Source organism: Montipora capricornis, chromosome 12 (genome assembly GCF_036669925.1).
Source record: "Montipora capricornis isolate CH-2021 chromosome 12, ASM3666992v2, whole genome shotgun sequence".
Taxonomy (NCBI): Eukaryota; Metazoa; Cnidaria; class Anthozoa; order Scleractinia; family Acroporidae; genus Montipora; species Montipora capricornis.
Genome location: NC_090894.1, coordinates 37,497,438 through 37,509,937, shown reverse-complemented (window position 1 = coordinate 37,509,937; position 12,500 = coordinate 37,497,438). Strand labels below are relative to the sequence as shown.

General features: G+C 40.9%; 1 protein-coding gene across 2 annotated transcripts in view; it reads right to left on the bottom strand.

Annotated features, from left to right (window-relative positions):
* Positions 1–12,500, bottom strand: part of LOC138026381 (uncharacterized) — a 102,107-nt gene that overhangs the window by 53,645 nt on the left and 35,962 nt on the right. For both annotated transcript variants that reach the window (XM_068873720.1, XM_068873721.1), the window contains exons 14-20: positions 11,476–11,772; positions 5,096–5,228; positions 4,897–5,017; positions 4,105–4,209; positions 2,927–3,114; positions 2,419–2,574; positions 66–2,292 (exon numbers count right to left, since the gene is read on the bottom strand). In XM_068873720.1, the coding sequence (XP_068729821.1) occupies positions 66–2,292; positions 2,419–2,574; positions 2,927–3,114; positions 4,105–4,209; positions 4,897–5,017; positions 5,096–5,228; positions 11,476–11,772 (3,227 nt within the window). The remainder of the gene's footprint in view (positions 1–65; positions 2,293–2,418; positions 2,575–2,926; positions 3,115–4,104; positions 4,210–4,896; positions 5,018–5,095; positions 5,229–11,475; positions 11,773–12,500) is intronic.

Here is a 12,500-nt window from a genome sequence, read left to right as displayed (position 1 = left end):
ACAGAGGTGGCCGCAAGGTGGGGTTCCACTGGACATCGTTAGCTTTAGCTTACTCAAAAGCTTACCTTCACCATAATAGAACTGAGCACTGGATGAGGAAACAGATACTACAGCTAAGTCGCTCCTGAATGTCTTGTTGATCTTAATTAGCAGGGAAGCCTCGTTGTTCTGTTCATCGCTTTCCCAGATAGTATTTTTACTGTCCACCACCAACAACAGGTAATACTCCGAATCAAGAGTGTCAAACGGAATGAAAACCTCGGCGCTCAACGACAACGTGTCGTTCACGGAAAGATAAGTTGCTCTTACAGTGGCAAGTCGCAGGTCAAATGGATCGAACAGTAGGTCTTGACTGAGGTACAAAGCATTGTACCATGCGCCCTGCGCAGAGAATTCTCCTTTGTTCGTTACGTTTAAAGACACATTTAATGGCTGGCCACCACGAGTTTCCACTTTTGTGCTTCCCAGCGATCCTTGCAGATCTGGTAAGAGACCTTCGGTAAGAATGATGCCGGTCGGTTCTGTCGGCCTCACTGTAGGTTGTGTGACATTATGTTGCGTAACATTAAGTTGTGTGACATTGTTAGCGATATCTATGTCTGGTGGTGAATAGGGACTATGGATATCTGCAAAGCCGTAGATGAAAGCTGAAGGACCAAATCCATGTGGAATGGAGACATTTGATCTTACTTCGTAAAAAGATTGAGCTGCTAATGCGCCAATGTGAGGAAACTCTTTTAACTTTGTCCCTTTCTCCATGACCTCTGTTCTGTTTGCGCCTTTTCTTCCATAAGAATAAAGCGCATCAGTCCACGAGGTTTTCTTCGTTGTTACAAAGTCGACATTCTGCACACGAAACGCGATAGGGAAAGGAGTTCCTAAAGTGATCTGAGAGGGAAAACTTGAAATAATAGTCAAGATCAACTTAGCCACATGGGGAGGGGGAACAAAAAGAAATTGCCTTGCCACGCCGACGTTATTCAAAACGCCTGGAACTTCAGACAAGCTCTTATTTGCGTTTGTAACCGCGTGCACGTAAAACTTTCCTCTGATGCTGTTATCAATCTGCAACGCCACGGATAGTCCATACTCTTGTTGTTCATCTAATTTAGCAGTCACACTTTCAGACGCTAAAACACGCGCATCTTTGCCATCGATGGCGCCTCTTGACGGCGAGATAATCACTCTATCCAGCCAAAAAGCACTCTTGCGCATCCAGCTACCAGTGTTTGCTACAGACCAATACACTGTCAGAAAACGACGTTTTTCTTCAAAAACAAAAGATGTATCGACGACAGCTAAGTCTGGCAAGGGTGCAGGCAAAATTTTTACGCGCGTCCAGGCTAAGTTGTTTGTCTTTGCGCCCTTTTCAACGAGAGAACCGCCTTCGTTGACTTTTAAAACAAGGTAATTTGTTCCAGTAATGTTTAACGGTAACTTGACAAGTGAAACGTGGTTGTACCTCCTCCCCGGAGCTAGTGATTCGAAAAAAACTGTAGTTAACATAGTCGAGTTGTTTTCAATAGTTGGGGAACTTGACAGATAAACCGTGTCATGCCAGGATTTGAGTAGAGTGCTTCCTGTCCCTTTATTTTCAACTGTCCAGTTCAACAAGACTTGGGAATCGCTAATCAAGGGTTCGTTGGCAGACACCAGAGTGAAGTTTGTCACAACTAAATCTGGTAGAACTAGTGGGAGAGTCACATTTCCAGAAGCTCTGATGTTGCTCTTTACGTTTTGTTCAGTGACTGTTCCATACGCGTTTGTTCTAACGTGAACGTACCGCTCCCCAAACACATCCCTGCTGACTCTGATCAGTCCGGTATCCATATTATACTCTTTCCCTGAAGCCAGGTTGACCCTGTGAGGGAAATCTCCCAGCCACAGTGCATCCCTTTCTATAAAATTAACTTGCGGTGAGACATAGACTGTGTCATACCAAGGCGCCTCCTTTGTATCTCCCGCTTCAATGTTCTTTACTGAAAAAGACACCCTAACGTACGCCTGCACGGTGTCAGCGGTAGTAGAAGCGTTGACATGCGTCACTGTGAGATCGGGCAGTCGTTGCGTGACATTCACCTGTACTGTTTTCTCGTTGTTATCATTAAAGGTAAACTCAAAAACGTCGTTGTAATAGTCTGTGTAAACAGTGATGTTGTATTGCCCAGTTGGCCAACTAGGAGGTACCGCGTGATACACAGTCCTTGTATACGTCGACAACGGAGGCAACAATCCGGAAAAACTGGTTCTGCCGAGAACTTTCGTGTTCATCGATTGAATGTGAGTGATGGTCTGAAAAAAGAATGTAAAAATTGAGGCGTCAGTCGATATATCTGAATAAGAAATTGAAAGGATTTTTGTTTTAAGCAATTTTGACCAGTTGTTCGAGTCAAAGATTGCATGATATTGCTTACTCACCACGCGGTCTCTCCACCAATGATGAAACGGCTGTCCGAGTCCTTCGTTTGAGACAATAAACTGAACTTTCATTGAGTCTCCCGAGTAATAACTCTTCAGAGTTGTGATTGAACTCACTACAAGATCGGGGGGAGGGCTTAACAAAATTTTGAACTCCTATGAACGAAAAAAAAAAGAAAAGAAAAGAAAAACAAAATTCCTTGTCAGCACACCGTTGGTACGAAAATCCTGACTATTATAGATAGATGACCTTTCTAATGATTTGACCGTTACGTCAGGTTCAGTTAAGGAAGTAAGTAAGCAAGCAAGCAGGCAGTCAGGCAAGCAGAAATGGGTTATCAGATCGGAAGCTGTTCGCGACATTACACAATTCCACTCCAATAGACCTCGAACTGCTAGTTTTTCACTTTCAGAGGACATTTAATTACACCCTCAGTTTGTATCGAAAAGAACAGAAAGCGGGAAGAGCCAGGCGGGGAAAAACTTTACACGTTGTAGATAAAATTACCTGAGCTTTGAGATTGTCGTCCTCGTTATTATGCTCGTATACATCGTTATAAAGGTCTGTTGTTACCAAGATGGAGAAATTACCAAAGATTGCGTTAGGTAGCGTGACAGGTTGCATTCGGTTGTAGCTTGCACCAACCGCCAGCAAGCCATGATGGTAAAACGTAGCGAGACGCCAATCAGACCAGTCTAACCAGATAAAAGCGAGATTTGTTAGTTTGTTCTCCAACTTAATAATCCATCACGTTAAAACAAAGAAAATCACAACCGCAAAGGAAGTTTGGATACCCGGCCTTAATTAGCATAGATTTTGACGATTTTTCTTCTCCGTTTACTACTTAGATTTTGTTTAGATTGAGAAGATACATCAAACACTCAAGACAGTGTTTGATCGGCTACTGAAACACCTCGAATTTGGTCAAAAATACTCCGCTGCGCGTCGTATTTTCAACTCTCTTCTCGGTGTTTGGACATCCCGATGAAACACTGTCTCTTATGTTCGATATATTACTTCTAGATCTATCACGTCCGACAATCGGTCTTTTTTCTACATTTGCAGATCAACGAAAGACATTAACAAAATGAAAAAATAGCGATATTCGTAAACAGTTAACTCTGCATTTATTGTAATTGTTGGTCTTACAGAGAGCTCTAGTAAATTAGTTCCAATAAAAGTCGGGCTTACGCTTTATTCTTCCAAAGGCTTGTGCTAATGGGCACGGTGAATAATCCTGAGATTTGGAAATGGTTTTATTTTAATCGACAGTTTAGAAATGTAACAGCTGAGATCGGGCGTTTATGGTTTACGAGTTTAGTGATTACTTATGGAAATACACTAGAGCGGTTTTCAAATGAGTGTCGTATAACCAAAACCAAAGTAATTACTTTGGCCAATCTAAAAGGAGGGAGACAATGCAGTAAACCAATCAAAACTCGAAGTAATTACACGTAGCCAACACAAAGCGCAGGAAAATGTGCACGCGCGAGCCACGATTGGTTTTGGTTTCACTTCTGATTGGATGAAAAAGTGGCGCGAGAACTTTGAACCAATCACTGAGTGAAGTAGTGCAAAGGCAAAGTAATTCACCAATTACTTCCGACACTCAATTGAAAACCGCCCTATTCGAAATGTTTTATTAACCTAAGTGATGATGTAGAAATCGTCAGGTATATACCAACCTCGTTTGTCATCCTTGGACAGGTACACTCTGTCATACCACGAACGGTGCGCAGTCACACCCATCCCATAATTCTTTACGGTCCAGGCTATGTTGATCGATGTGCCTTATTTGGGAAAGTACGAGATAAATTTACATCAGGACACGCTGTGGAGGAGCGGTGGCCTCATAGTTAGCGCACTCGACTCCAGTGCGGCCTGGGTTCTAGCCCTGGCCAGGGTCATTGTGTTGTGTTCTTGGGCAAGACACTTAACTTTCACAGTGTCTCTCTCCACCCAGGTGTTGAAATGGGAGCCTGCGAATTTAATGCTGGGAATAACCCTGCGATCGATTACCTAACATCCCATCCAGGGGGTCGTAGAAACACTGTTAGTCGCTTCATAATATAGAAACCGGAGGTAAGCTCCGGCTGCATGGGCCACTGAGGTAGACCTTCCTTTACCAGGACCACGTTATTTCGAAAAATAGATGTGGTAAAGGAGGTTTTCGAGATTTGTCACACCTCTATATGTAGTTATCGATTTCTATTTTGGGATGGGGGAGGGCAGGTGGAGTTTTGCAGTGAGAGGTATTTTGCCGGGATTGAAATGTAACGTGAACCTTTTCTGATCTTGTATGGACGTGGGGTATTTTTCAGGTCACATTAATTTGTTTTTCTTTATACATGATATATCCGTATTTGGTAGGTGTTAAAGAAAGCACTTTTTTCAGCCTCCCTAACTTACCCATGACGTCCCAGATTTGCAATGACGGAACAACGAGAGGGCTACTGGCATTAAATTTAGTTCCTCACCTGAGAAAGATGGACTCGGAAACACAATCTTCTCGACTTTGAGGTTCGGAGGCGGGGTGAGAGATACTTGAACTGGACCGTCAGCCAACAACATGTTATTAGAACGGTCGATGTCGCTTATCTGCAAAACATCGAAATCATTACGCACTCCTCTTTTAGGACTTTCACGAAAATGAGGAGGATTTTAATGAACACTTACCCTGTTGTATCTGTCAATGTCTAAGAAAACATAAAACACCCCGAACTCGTTTACTCGAAGTTGAACTGTTCCCTTAGCAGTATAGGCATCATTTTGAAAGAGAATCTCTCTGTGTGGCACAGATGTTGCAAACCTGGTAAAAATAAACAGGTTCAGTTTGTGATAGGAAATTAAAATACATATCATGTTCTTTTCCCCGCCAAAGTCATGTTCAAGGCCTCCTCTACACTACGCCGGAGAAATTTAAAAACAGCGCTTAAACTCCGAAAGCGCATCAAATTATATCTCGTCTACACAACGCAGGAGAAATTTGAAATCACCATTCATTCTGGATTTGTATTTGAGGATAGCCCGGGCAGGGGAATATCATGGTTATCGCGAAGTGATCGTTTTCCATTTTTTTCCGCCCACACTAATTTTTCGACGTTCCTCCGGTTTGAAGAACGTGTTCGAAAAGCTCCGTTTTCGTGACAGATTGGTGTGGACGGTAGGTCTAACCGCAGAGGTAAAAAGGCCGGCGTTTTCAAATTTCTGCGGCGTAGTGTGAACGGGGCCTCACTCTTAAACTTCAGCATTGACCACTGCGTTATATCTTTTAAAGAAGATACAAAATGATAATATTCAGAATTGGAAGCGCGCGCAGCTGTTCAGACTGTTTACACTCTACGTCCAAAGGACATAAAAAAGAACTGTGAAGAAATAGTGTTTATTGATATCGTCTGATTTAGAGATCAGTAACTGGGTTGGATTTAAATGATACCAGACTGCTCACTCTTGACATTGATCAGTTTTTGAACTCGCCGACTGTCCGCCGATAAAAACCTAAAGGTTATTCCTCAGTATTAGAAACTGAGCTTAAGCACGAGACGTTTTTGTCAACACGAACGCCAAGTCTGTGACTTGACTTGTTTGCGTTAAGCATGTCGCGTCAGTGATTTTACGGCATCGCTAGTTAATTGTACAGCAGTTTTGATTCTTTGTCTTCTTTCTTAATACTGAATCATGACTTCTTTAAGGAAGACAAGAGATATGCTTTTTGCAGAGATACGATCAAAGATTGATGTCAGAGGATGAACTTATTATTTAATCGGAAGAGAACACGGCTAGAAATTCTCAATCCAGAATAATCCTGAATGTAAAGCAAGGTTCAGATGTGCCAGTGTTAGCTGATTTGTCCAATCCATTTGATACATTTCTGTAAAGGAAAGCAAATGACAAAAAAAATGAAGCATTCCAAAAAAGAAATTAAATTTGACAGTCATTAAAATTTCAAAAAATTCAACATGGTCTTGCCCGGCGCAGAATGTCTGGACATCATGAATAATTCATAATCACTGAAGCGGCAAATTCGAATGCGATCGTGCTCTGAAGAGCCATAAATTAGAGAAGAATGGGTCGAAACTAGGCAACTAGGGTTCACAAAATTCACTTTCCCGAGTCTCTGAAATGATAACTTCAAGGTTCACGCACGGCTTCTTGAAAATCAAGGATTAGTCTACAATTTGCACCAAAAAAGAATGAAATCGAGGAAGTAGAAGTTTTCTGTTTTTCCACTTGAATGTACGGAAAATTTTGCAAATTTTCGTATAGACAGTAATTTTGGAGAGCAATTTTGGGAAAACTAACATACCTACTAGACTTTCACGCACGGCAAATGGCAGATGAGTTTGTCCTTGAAAAGAATCCGTTTTAATTGCGAAAATTGGTCACGAGGAACCTTTCTGTTTTTCAGTTTGAAAATTATTAGTCGTAGTTTCATTCGAAAATGGCGCGTTTAGAGCTGGCGAGCTATTGTTTTCAGCCCAAACATGAATAACAATGCCTGTCAAATGAAACAATGCCTATTGTTGAAAACCACTCTGCATGAAAAAACTATTCACATCTACCGCGAATTTTAAGATTGCCATGAGGATCAGCTGTTTTACTCGGGTTTTCTTTCACATTTACGGTCACGGGGAATCGAAGGCGTCTCAATGGACTTGTAAAATCCTTGAGGCGGGCGAGAACGTTTCTTCATGGTCTTTTCGTCTGTCACTCTCAGCTAGGTTACAATGGATTTTATAATGACAAATCATGGAACAAAGGAAGGCCGCAGGATCGAAAAGCGCCAATGGCGTTCCATGTAGATCCGACTACCCAAATTAGCATACCCAAGCAAAAGTAATCTTGTTGTTCTTTAACACGGTGCCATAGCTTGCAGCTTTTTCACGTTTCTTTGCAAAATGTTCTAGTTAAAGCTTCTCTTTCTTTCGCAACAAAGAAAAGGCACGCGCGCGCTAGCTTTTTCGATCATAAGCTACTCAAGATTCAGGCGAAACAAGTCTATTCACTTTATTTAAAAATCGACATTTAAGTTTTCGTAGGTACGAATGCCTGTGAAGGCACCACATTTGTTGCTTACTAAGAACAAACTCAGTTAAAGAATCCTTTGAGTTAAAAAAGTTACAATTCTTAACTCGCCTTTTAGATCGAGGCTACCCCAAAAGCTTCGTCGAGGATATCTTGTCAGAGCAAGAATTCCTTCACTTTAATTTAACAACCAAGGAGTTACACACGAGTTACAAAACGCATCGGGAACCTTCTCGCAACCAAGATCCGTCAGCCTCTTATTCATTTCGATTCATTTATATTCATTCATTGAAAAGCGAAACGAAGCCTTTTAAATGTTATACTTACCCGCATTTCATTGACAGAAATGCAAAGCAGAAACGCGCTAAAAGATACAATCACTTTACATTCACGCACGAGCAACGTAACAAACTTAAATGAAGCTTACTGCTGATTGCCTCAGGCCTTAATCACACGGCGGCCATCTTGAGTGGCGAGGGATTGAAAAGGTTTGTTTTTGTGAACCGAAACTCGTTTCCAAACATTGAGCAAGAAAGTTCTTTTTTCTCGATTGTTTCGCTCTGTTAAACATTGATTCGAGTTGATTCATTTCTCTTGACAAATTTCAGTCTGTCGATTGCACGTAAGAAACTGTGCCGGAAAATAACGGACTTTTTGGTTATGATTGTTTTGAACAAGAGGCCGAGCGCTTTTTCCAGTAAATGCGAAATCCTAAAACAGGCATTTTGCGAGCTCTGAAATGGTAAATGCAAATTTGAACTGTTTGTGAAAGTCGGCTTGTAATGCATTCTCAAAGTATGATATCGAGGAACAATATCGAAAACAATAACTTGAAACGTCCTTTGTTTCTTAGCTCCGCCCTGACAATTTAATGAGCAAAGCAGAATTCGCCAAGGGAAAAAGAGCGCGAAATATTTGACCAATGAGAACCATTTGAGTCATTCTTGGCCGCTAATTTTACTGATCTATAATTTTTATTGCTCTGGAAGTAAATGTCCGGAGAACAATAGGCATTCTGCGCGATCTGGAAACGTTGTCTTAGCATTGTTGCGCATTAAAATTTAAGACCACAGAGAAAAACACAAGCACATACAAAAGGATATATCAAGGAAAACAAATATTTTTCAAAAGAGACTTACTCTAGGTTTGCGTCTGCAGCGCTGTTGTTCATCAGCGGGTAGAACCGACAAAGAAGAGTTTCTTTCATAAATAATGGAAATTAAAAAGTTGATTGTCCAGCATTAGCAGGAAAACAACAAAAATCAACCAATAAAATAGAGTTATTGCACCCAAAATGAACTTACCTTCTCGTGTTTTTGTTTTCCACCACGGACGCCAAATAGCCAGCTCTGAGGTTTGTGACTTGACGTCTAGGATGTGTGACGTTACTTTCTTTGCAAAATCACTTCCGGTCGCCGTCCGTGTTGACAAAAACTTCGCGTGCTTAAGGTGATTCCTTAGTAATAGAAGTTGTCGTAAGACTTTCTTTAAACTTTTCTCGATTGTTCCCTACATTGTGGTGACTCAAAATGTGCAAATGAAAAAATTGGTCACCAAGCTCGTTTGGGAGATATAGCTTGCTCAAGTTACTCATTTAATCATTCCGACTTCACCTAGCAAGGACAAGTCAGGTTCGATCGGTTCACGCTACGTTTCGCAGGAACATGAAGAACAGCTTTGACTTAATTCTTGAAATAACAAAGCAGGTGTATTGTATCGTTCAAAAGGAATAATTTAATGTTTGTTTTATGGCACATCATGAAAAGGCACTGACCACAAATATTCCTCGGGTGCGTCATCTCAAGGAGACAATTTTGTGTCCACGAATGATGGCTGCGAATACTTTTTTCCATGTAACTTTTTTGTCGGACGTAAGTTTTTACAGCACAAAGACGAGGAGTAAGAGAATAAAATTATGCCAAAAAAAAGATAGGTCACCAACCTCGTTTTGGAGACAACAGAAAGCAAACCGGCCTTGACCCCTCGACAACATGTCTCCCCGATAGCGCGGTTTCACTTTCACTCTCGGACTGAAATAGGCCACTTCGGAAAATACCATAATACTCTTTGTTTGTCCCCCCAAATTTTGCTTACGCCACCTTTTTTATTTTCTCTTGGGACCATTGTAAGTCCCAAAAGAAACTGGAAACGATGCTTATGCAAAAATGGGGGGACAAACAAAGAGTATTATGGTATTTTCCGAAGTGGCTTATGATACTTTCGCATCAGCAAAGCTATTACTCGACTTTTTTTTGCGAGAGTCTTCAAAATTTTCCGTTTTGCTCTTTACTGCTGTGCTCTAAAAACGGCCACTCTTCTTTCTAGCGAGCTTTCCCGCACGAAATCATATGCTTCCAGTGTACACCCAAATAAACATCAATCAGCTTGAAATGGTTCAGAGACGTGCTGCTCGCTTTGCATTCAAGAACTATTTGCATCACGTCAGTGTTACTGCCCTAATTAAGGAACTTGGCTGGTCTGAACTATCCAGCGTCAGAAAGCGCGACCCCCTATGTATGATGTTTAAAATAGTTAATAACCTAATTCCTATTAACTTCAACGACCACTTAAGCTATTGTACAACTGCAACCCGCCGTAATCATCCTCAAAAGCTTAACATTGTTTCTCCCCGCACAGACACTTATAAATTCTCCTTTTTTCCCAAGAACCATACCCGAATGGAATAGCCTGCCTGCCTTTGTAGCAAGCACCTCATCTGTCAATGCCTTTAGGCACCTAGCTTCGAGGCTATAGCAGCGATAAATTTTCTGTTTGTAACTTATTTTTTCTTGCTATTTATTCGTATTTTTTCATACCTTGGTGTAAGGCAACATATCATTTCCAAGTAATTACACTGAAACTGAAAGGTCGCCATTTTGAAATGTTTTTGGCCACGTTCGATATATCAATCAATATTCACGCATGGCTACGAGTCTTTATGATTAAATTTTTACCATGTTTCATTTAGAAATCTCCCTCGAGACTTGTGAGACAAAGAAAACAGAACTGAACAGTGAAATTTCAGCATAAATCCTTTTAGCTATGCCTGAATACGAATAAGCCCAACGCTGTTATGCGCAGAACAGGATGCGCAGTCCAATACTAGGGAATCACCTTAAGCTCTCTATTGCATTGTGCATCCCTACTGCGCACGATTTTCGCGTCATTAGCGCGCGCAAATGAGCGCGTGCACCTACACAACGTAAGAGATTTCCCTCAAGCTAAGCTCGACAGCGAAATAAATGCTTGTTTTCTCTTGAACAACTACCGTAAGGTATCTTTTTTATTAGATTAAATTAGTTCATAGTTCAATGCCTTTCCACTGAATGAGTAAGAAAAAAAATTAACGTCAGGTAAAAAAATTACTCCAAAAAATGTTCACTTACCCTTTTTCTCGTGACCGAAACCTTACCACCCCTAGACTACGCAAGCTAGAAAGTGTTACTTCTAGGGAATCACCTTCAGTTTCCGGTCCTGGGGCCCGTTTCTCGAAAGTCCCGAAACATTACGGGCCATATTTGGGAGAGGATTTAAGTCGTCATCAAACTTCACAGTCATTTTTCTTTTTGTTACCTTGAAAACATGTTAAAAGATCGGCTTTCCAAAACAAGCGGTTGGCTGTTTCACAAATGGCTTTTCGGGACTTTCGAGAAACGGGTCCCAGGGACCCATTTCTCGAAGGTACCGAAAAGCATTCGCACCCGGAAAGCCATAGCAAAATTTCAAGCCTTATGATTACAAAGCTGTTTTATTAACATATTTTTAATTTGAACAGAGGTTCCCTCCACACAAGAAGTTTCAGGCGTGTGCACTTCTCTGTTGTTTCTCTGTTGTTAGATATTGATTAAACACAAATGCCTTTGCGGGCCCGAAAAGTTTCTGGGGCTTTCGAGAAACGCCCCCCCCCCCCCTTGAAATAATTCAATAGCATCATTTAGACTGAAGTAATATCAGAAATAATCCCTACCGTCCACAATAATCCAAAGATTGCTATATCTAAGAATAATATCAATTCTGTTTTCGAAACAAACCTTGCTGAACGAAAATTTGTGCTCTTTCCTATATACACTGAGTCGTACCACGTAACCAGTGCATTTCCCACCTTGCCAATATTCCTAACGATCCACGACACTTCGAACGTTAGTCCCGAGAAGGCGTTTGAAGGTACCAGGACCTTCTCCACTTTAAAATCCGGGAAGGCCCGGGTTTGAAATCCCCAGATGGGACTGGGTATTAATGCTCCTGAGCTGAGTACGTACTCAATTCTCCACAGCATCCTAGTATCCGCTGGGTAGCCGGAGTAGGGAGAATATCTTCTATAATAAGTCCTGAAAATAATAATTGATAATTAATTACAAACAAATTTCGAAACACGTTGATTAATTGCGTTTTACAAGGATAAAACTGAGACAGACATAAAAAGTGAAATGATAATGTATATAAAATTCGGAAACGTCACATACGAGAAAGACAAAGAGAGTCCCACTGGAAAGAAATAGAAACTAAAGCATAAAGATTACAAGGTAAGAATTAAGGTACGTCTAAAAAGCTCTATCTTAAAATTACGTTGAATTACTGACAATGATTTAAGGTAGCTATTCAAATGAGTAGGCAATTCTTCAGTGTGGACGCGAGGCCCTGTCTCCAAGTGTCAAAAGCATCTTCCCGAGTTATATTAAGCGTTTAACATAATTGTATAACTTGACCGAATTGTTTATCCGAAAGGTTGATTTTATTTGCCCGACATATTTACAAATATTTTACAAACCAAAGAGAACTGGACAGGAATGCAATTATCAAATATCGGTCCTGAATCTTATTAGAGAGCTTTAAGGATAGACGTGTTTTTTTTTAGAGACGGAGGTGAACCGCAGTCGTATTTTCTTTTGTTTTTGGCGCCTATTGTCAACATTTAATTTAAAAGCGTCAAATGCTAAAATGAGAGCTTTCTAACATATTGGTGGGAAAGAAAAATTGTAAAAGATTGAGAACATAAACTACCAGTTGGAGCATGTCCGTGGCTGAAACTGACGGGCATGCTTAAAACGCCCTAGTC